General features: G+C 32.1%; 1 protein-coding gene across 1 annotated transcript in view; it reads right to left on the bottom strand.

The window, feature by feature from the left end:
• Positions 1–8491, bottom strand: part of LOC106464167 (apoptosis inhibitor 5-like) — a 48721-nt gene that overhangs the window by 34815 nt on the left and 5415 nt on the right. Inside the window, exon 2 of the mRNA XM_013924288.2 lies at positions 3695–3856. Within this exon, the coding sequence (XP_013779742.1) occupies positions 3695–3856 (162 nt within the window). The remainder of the gene's footprint in view (positions 1–3694; positions 3857–8491) is intronic.

Here is an 8491-nt window from a genome sequence, read left to right as displayed (position 1 = left end):
TAAGAACAAATAGATGATTCAAATGTGTTAAATACATCATTCAATGTTATAAATTAAATTATAGCTTAGCAAGGAAATAAAATTCAAATTTGCATTGTTGATAAATGTTTGGCTGTAAAAATAAATAAAAGGATTAAAAACAAAATCAGTATCTTATACTTTTAAACAAATATGTCAACTTTCATGTTCTCAAAATTTTACTTTGGTGCATCAGGCCAAGATGTGCACAACTATAGATTACACATTTAATAGATAAAAGGAGAAAATGTCACCAATCTCAACACCTACATAGATATAATGTGTAAATAACATATACAGTAAAGCAAATCCATTAAGACTGAGATCAACCACAAGTCTCTCACTTCTGTTATAATAATGTTTTAAATAATCTATTAAATATTTAGTCACAAACAAAAGTACCCATCCGCTGTGATGGAAAAGTTTAAGTTAATGATCAAATTAAATTATTTTTGTGGACTTTTATAAAGGTTAATTGTGTTGTACTCTTGGTTTCACTTAGAGCCAATGCTCTAAGCTACTTACAAAAAGTAATTGTTGAGCATTTCAGTCATGCTAAGAGCCGCTCAACAATAACATACGGTAAATCTACATTTTTATCATTGAAGTATCTTCACAATTTGAAATGTGAATGATAGTGTGATTAATTCCTAACAATTTAGTTTAGAATATAAATAAAGCAATACCAATGATTTCTTCTTTTTTTTATTTCAATCCCATGATTTTTCTTTATAAGCACCAGCATTAAATTTACATAAAAGAAGGAAAACCTAGCAGTTGAGTAGTAGCTGTAGTGTGAGACAAGGCAAGTATGTTTTGGAATTTCTCTTTAGACATCAGTCTCAATTTGTACACTTCCAACCCTAAGTTCTCAAAATAATTAAGGTTATAAAATCCACATATTTTAATTCCTACTTACAAAACTGAAATAAAACTAGAAGAGTTTAAAACTCTTCTACACTACACTAGCTAACCCAGTTACTTTATATGTAATACAATTGGGTTTAAAAGTATGAACCCAACAATCTGACAATGTATAACACACTATTATTGGCTTCAGTTAGTTGTGTAAAAGTAATAAGGAGTACAGTTCCATATGGCAACTACAAACAAACATATATATAGGAAACTTGTATGAAACTATCCACTACTATATATTAGTATCATAACATAGCCTGGCATTAATCTGTACAAAAGCTCTACAAACTACTTTACAGAAATGATTATGAATGCAAAACTCCTTTTATTTTGTGAATAATTATGGACTTCTAAGTGCCAGTTTAGTGTTAAAACCATGGCTTATAAAATATTTATCATTCATTAATATAAACAATACATCATACAATCCAATTATGTGTTTTGACACAAACTACCAAAATTCAGATAATAAAATCAAAATGTTCAAATCAATTAAACTAAATGATTATTAGATGTTAATTTTTCTGTTTCACAGTGATATGTAGATACTGTTGAGCTTCTAAACATTTATGCTGTAATGAAAGAAAAATACTCTTTGAATCGTGTACACAACTGTGTACTTTTAATGCATTAATATTATCCATAAAGTAAAATAATTCTCATTTTTCTCAAACACTTTCCATAGGCAACAAATTTGAATAAGGTAATAATATCCCAAAATAAAATAAACCCCAATTTTCTAAACTTTCCACAGATTACATTATCTTGTGGTTACTGAATCATCTGCACAACACGGTGTAAGTTTTAAATGTTTTATTTTAAAACATCACAGTTGAACTCTTCTATAGTGTAGATATGTATGTACATTTACAGAGGAAGTATTTGGCTATTTACAACAATTTTGAAATGAACAATAGAACACTCTTATGAATATTCATAGCATGTAAAAGGAAAGTGTAATTTTTAAGGTTGAGTCCCCTTTTCCAGGATTGGTAGTTACTGTAAAAATTATTTTTTACCTCTAGGCCTCAAAGGCTATATTGCAGTCACAGCCTACTTACACATAATTTTTCATAGAGTATGTTTTTATAATAATATTTTATATGATATAAAATACACTCTAGAAATAATTTATATATCATTAACATTTTTAAGTACCAATTTTTTGATGTTTTTATTGTTTATTGAAGTTTGATTATTAAACTTACATTTGTAATTTACCGCATGGTTGGAAAGACTGCTTTGACTAAATGTACAAAGAATACAGCTTTGCAAGTATATGTCTCATGATCAAAACAATGAGAGTTTCATACATGCCAATGCACCACAATATGAATTCAGGAAAGTAAGAGGTGTAAATTTACAAATGTGACACATACAATGTAGGTAAAGTATATTTATGGTTTACTTAACATTGAAGAATAAAGTTATATAAATTATAAATTACAATGTAGTACAGTGCAAAAACAGATCTACAAGTTATTCAACATTAAAGAATACAGTTATGCAATTATAAGTTAGAAACATAACATAATGTAGCAGTAAATTTGCACTTTATTTAATACTAAAGTAGCCCAAAAGATGGCAGTCAAGGATTAGTGACAGTGGCAGATAGCCTCAGTAGATTCCCCATAAACCAAAAGCAGGGAAACAAATATAATGCCCCTACAGCTGAAGGTTTTGCAAGTTTAGTGGCAATGGAAATTGCACCTGGGACCCTTGAATCAGAAGGTAATCTTCCTTTATAAAAAAAAAAAGAAATAAGTATTATAAATCTAAAAATCAGGTTTTCATACTCTTACTAAGCACAGCACAGATATCCTATTGTGAACAAGTGCAAGTCCAAATGGGGTGGAGAATGATGAATTCTCAGTCATTTAGAAATGTTCAAACCACAGGACAGTGAGAGGTAAAGAAACAGTAAAATACAGTGCAGCAAAGGGCATACTCCACTGATCTATCAGAATCACTGAAGGGGACACAAAAAGACATATCCAGAGGAAAAAGGAACACTAGAAATAGTGACAATCAATGCTTTATTAAATATTCAAATTACTAGAATTTAATAACAATTGGCCAACAGGAAAATAGTGGCAGCAACAGTACCTAATCTACATGTAACTATCAGAGTACATTAATTTTAGTGTCATTCTTGCTCAGTAAAATTATTAAGGTTAACATTTTCGTTACCTGACAATGTATTCCAATACATATTCACTTCCCATACTTCCCAATCGTCCTCCCCACTTCCAGTGCACTTTCATTTTGCCTCATCTAAGAATGAAGTTATTTCAAGCACAAGCACTTAGGGGAGTTACTGTACTAGGAGGATGTGCCACCCTTTAATTTGGTGGAGGGCTATAGTCACATGATGATGATGTCATCATGCACTAGTGCAGTTCATGTAAAACATATGATTTTTAGGTGGGAATCCCCTCCAGGCCATAGATATGTAAGTTCAATAGGCAGATACTGAGCTATTCTGTGTGTAGAGATGAGGTATCATCTTGAAATTATGCTTATAATTATATCTAGCAGTTAGTAAATATTCACATCCTTGAATTGTGAATCTTGGAAAGAGAAGCAAAGAATAAGTGAAGGTCAAGTTATTTCTAACATTTACAATTTTTAAGATCACTTACAAATACAAAATGAGTTATTCTCACTATTTATTTATTAGTCCCAAAAAAGCTAAATAACTGAAACTAAGAGATCAAAATAAGTACTACTATGAATATAACACATAATAAAAACTTACTGCAACATCATCATCTTCACAAAGGTCTAATTGGGCATCAATAGCTTTGTCCACAAGATGTGGGAAGTTCTTAAAGAAACGGGTTATGAATTGTGAAGCTAGGCGCTTTTCATTTCCAGAGCCTTTGACAGCTTCTAGTATTTCAACATATTCTTTTTCATGCTAAAAAGAAAAAAGAAAAATTATTTCAAAGACATAAAAAAAATACCTTACTTAAGAATAAAAACTTTCACTCGGCACTAGTAGTAAGAATTGGTTATAAAAATCACATCTGATAACTGATTAGATGTAACTAAATAATAACTGATTATTTGTAGTAATATAAGTATTAAAAGAATAAAATACAACTATTTATTAAATAGCATTAGTTAAATAACAATACTTATGAATATTATTGAAAGTTTTCTTAATTAGTCATTGTTGGTTTCAGCATTCACCGCCATGATAGCATGAAATAGATTTCTCTAATCTCAAATCTGCATTTACATGTCAACTCATTAACCAATCACAAATGCTCATGCAAATAGTGGCAATGTATGTCCATAACTTGAAACATAATTAATACAAGTGAAAGAGGAAAGAAATTTTTACTGGGAGGTTTTCCCCCCCAGTGTGGTTTCATTTAGATGCATAAAACACTTTAGGACAGAATGGATAATAAAGGATAAATTTTCTGTTTGATATAAATGATTAATAATTGATCATCAAATTATTAACCAAATGCTTGGTTAATGCCAGAGAATTACTAATTTTCAGTGCAATCCATGACTGTACACACCATTACTCATTAATGAATTATCCTTGATACAAAAATAACATCTGTATGTAATTCTGAGGTTTTAATGTATAGAATCTAAATAAGAGAATTATAAAGCCACCACCCAACAAAATAAATGAGCTTGAATTAGATCTGAGCAACTTAATTAATTAATTAATCAATATCATCAATTAATGTCAAGTAAAATAATCAATTAATCAAAATCAGTGTTTTTGGCTATTCCAACAATTGAATAATTTAAAAAAGTGGAATGAATTCTAGGCATCATATTTAGGGCCTACATAGTGGTGAGGATACATTATAAAACAATCTCCATTCACAAGCTTCACACAAAATGAAATTATAAGTCACAATCACTCAAGAGCAAAGCTTCTGAAATTCCTTTTTCTTCACAAGAAAATATTATGAGTTCACAGTTACTTACTTTAGAATTTTTAACAAAAGTACTTCTTTCTAGAATATACCTTTTAGTTGTGACTTAAATACACGTACTTAATATTTTCATAAAATCATAGAAAATATCATGAAATTTTTATTAAAGCTCAAAACAGCAATTGTAAAACTGTTACAGCAAATATATTTTCATATTATAGACTAATTCAATCATGATATATCTGTTATTCTCTTATCACTACCTAGTGACTAGCACATGTTAAACAGCATGAATGACTACTTAATAGAAGTAACTGAAGACAATTTATCTATATACTGGTGTGGGGGAAAGAAAGAAGCATTTCATGAAAGTGTCCAAAGAACCCCTTAAAACAGGAGATCCTCACATTAGAGACCACTCCACTTCTGTACCAGGTATATTCTTTGTCCAGTGTGGAAAGAGGTGATTCAGACATAGGCAGAAAATAGGAAGAGCACATTCAAAAGGTAGAGAACAATGGTTGGATAGGGATCTGAAACACACAATATCTGAATCTCAATCCCATAAATTACATGAATGTGGGTGAGAGCAAAAAGAATGTGTCCCTAGATGTATAGTGGCTAGGGCTTGATGGACTATACACAGCAAGTTAACTGCATCCAAAACCCAACCCCCAGGAACCAACATCCACATGGAGGTAGCATGAGGATCATACCTGTGGCAAGTCAACTACAATCCAAAACCCAGCTATTGAGAATCGAAATCCACATGGCAGTAGGAAAGAGGATCATTCTAGTGGCAAGTCAACTGCAATACAAAACCCTGCCATCTGGTGGGGGTAGGAAAGAGGATCATACCATCTTCACCTCAAGTTCAGAAAACTGGAGGGAAATCTTATACCCATCTGTGAACGGGACACATGATAGAAATATGATAAACTGTTTGACCAATCTGGGAACCCAATATCCAGACGATCAGCATTAAGAAAGAAGTTCCCAAAAAGTAAACAATCCCCCTCAAAAACAATCTGATAGGAACTAACCCCAGTACAAAAAATCCTTGGTATATTAAAATCATCGAGGAATAGTGTAAGAGGAAGAACCCTATTAATTAGCAATTGCCACCACCATGACCCACAACACAGGTGAACTGAACAAGAGTATAATTGAGTGATGGGAACAAAAACACTTGTAATACGTATGTGAAGAGTTATGTTCATTGGTTTAGCTCTGAATCCAAAACCGGCCACTGGAAACCGACATCCATGTGGAGGTAGGAAGAGGGATCCCAAACAAAGTGGTGAACTGCAATTTTGATGGCTCACACCACAAAAGGTAGAAGATAAGAGACAGAGTGCTACAAACAATGGGTGTGAGCCATCAAAATTGCAGTTCACCACTTTGTTTGGGATCCCTCTTCCTACCTAGATATTTTGAAGTATTGGACTTTGGCATATCCATGCTTCATTTCTCAGTTTTGGTGCTCTTACAAAAGGTAGAAGATAAGAGACAGAGTGCTACAAACAATGAAAAGCACCAAAACTGAGAAATGAAGCATGGATATGCCAAAGTCCAATACTTCGAAATATCTAGGGAATCAAGATATGTAGTCCAACCTACAAGAGAAGCATCAGTGAAAGACAGAAGACCCGAGGAGGAGACAGAAGAGGAACACTTGCAATACGATGGTCACTGTCCCACCATCATGCAACATCAGACCTATGGAAAGAATGAAATAGAACCAGATAAACCAAGGAATCCAAGCAGAGGTGCCATCAATCAAGGAATACCCATCAAAGGTAATGTGCAAGTGTCAAGGATGGGTATGAGAGCAACCAACGAAGCCCGAATCCCCAAAAGAGATACAATTTCTCGAGGTAGAGAGGAAAGAGCCTTCAAGACTAAATGCTCCATATCCCAAATACCAAGTGGAAAATGATGGGTCTAAATGATGTTGGGAAGTGAAGAAAATACCCAAAGAGAACCACAAACAGGGAAAGGAGAAAAATCCCTCGTATTGAAGAACCAAGTCACACAATCTGCCGCCTCAAGGAGCAAACTGATGTGAACTGAAGACAGGAAAACGAAAGTCAAAAGAAATCCAACCAATATTGTCTCTCTTTTTCTGCTAGGCCCAGAAAAGAATAATAATGACAACAATCCAGGCATGCAGAAAAAGAAGTTTGATCATGACCACTCAAGAACTGTTGAGGCTCAATGGTTCAAGGACTTTACATGGTTAGTAGATGATCTGCTAAAATGCTCTGTGTGTGTGTGTGTTGAAGCTAAAAAATACATCTTACAGACCAGTGCATGTTTAGTACAATTTTACACTATTGCAGCAAATTATTGCTCACTATCTTAGTCATATAAATTTTTATGTAAAACAGTACTTATGATTATTGCCAGTGCAATGCTACATACTAGTAGTAATTTAGTTTATGTCTAGTCTTGTTCATGTATTAATTTACAACATAAAAAAGTTCCTGAGGATAAAATTTCTTGTCTTTTATATATATTATATAGTATAAATATTATTAGTATGGTTGCTTTGATAACAGACACCTCAAAGTTATCATTCTTACCTTCACATCTTCATTATAGTATAATACCACCTCAAATATAATACATTTACAATCAGCAGCTTCAATATACACATTAGCATAAGTTTAATACTTTTAAGTGGTGTGGCTAATGAAATATGTATTAGAGAAGTGGTGGTAAAAATGCCCATAAAAACCACAAAATGCTATATTTAAAGTTTGTATGCATCTCCCCTAGGACCCAATGAACCTCCGTACCAAATTTGGTGATGATACATCTACAGGGGGCAGAGTAGTGGTGAAAAAATGCAAAAACACCCATAAAAACTGCAATACTGAACATCTGTATGTACCCTGACACAGACGTAATGAACCTCCATACCAATTTTGGTGAAGATTCATCCAAACCCTGCGAATTAGTTACATGGAGATACAACAGAGAGTACTATTATATTTATATAGATAAATATTAACAAACTACTTTATGGAATCATTTCAAATGGTGAACTGAAATGCTTTTTGTCTTTATATAAATTTTACACACAATTTATGTTACAACTTCAATGGATATTATATGGTGTAATATATCAGTCATATTACAAGTGACTGGCTAACAAAAATTACAATTTTCCAATTAAAAAAAGCCAAAGAAATGTGAGAATTACTATATCTATATCAATAAAAATTATGATTAAATCAATCAATACAACAAATACAATTAAATAATTCAAATTAACATTTCCAGTTAGTACTGTTTTCAATTATTCTAACTATCCAAGTAATACAAATATTGCCATTATGAATTCTATAATTTTCAATTAACACATTTGTTACTATTTTAAATTATTCTAACTATCTAAGTCTCATATGAGAATAATCAATCAGTACAAGGAATCAATTACTCAGCCTGACAATTAACTGATTATCAAATTCCAATACTTTCCCAGCTCTATGAGTCATAATGTTAAACTATGCAAGTTTTAATTGTGAATAATTATATAACATTGAACATGTAACTGAGAAATCCTAGTGACATATGAACACTCTAAAGATCACAACTGTTTCCTACCTAAGACAAAAAGTTGGTACGAGTTCCATATGGCA

This window comes from Limulus polyphemus, unplaced genomic scaffold (genome assembly GCF_000517525.1).
Source record: "Limulus polyphemus unplaced genomic scaffold, Limulus_polyphemus-2.1.2 Scaffold1576, whole genome shotgun sequence".
Classification (NCBI taxonomy): Eukaryota; Metazoa; Arthropoda; class Merostomata; order Xiphosura; family Limulidae; genus Limulus; species Limulus polyphemus.
This window is presented reverse-complemented; position numbering and strand designations above follow the sequence as displayed.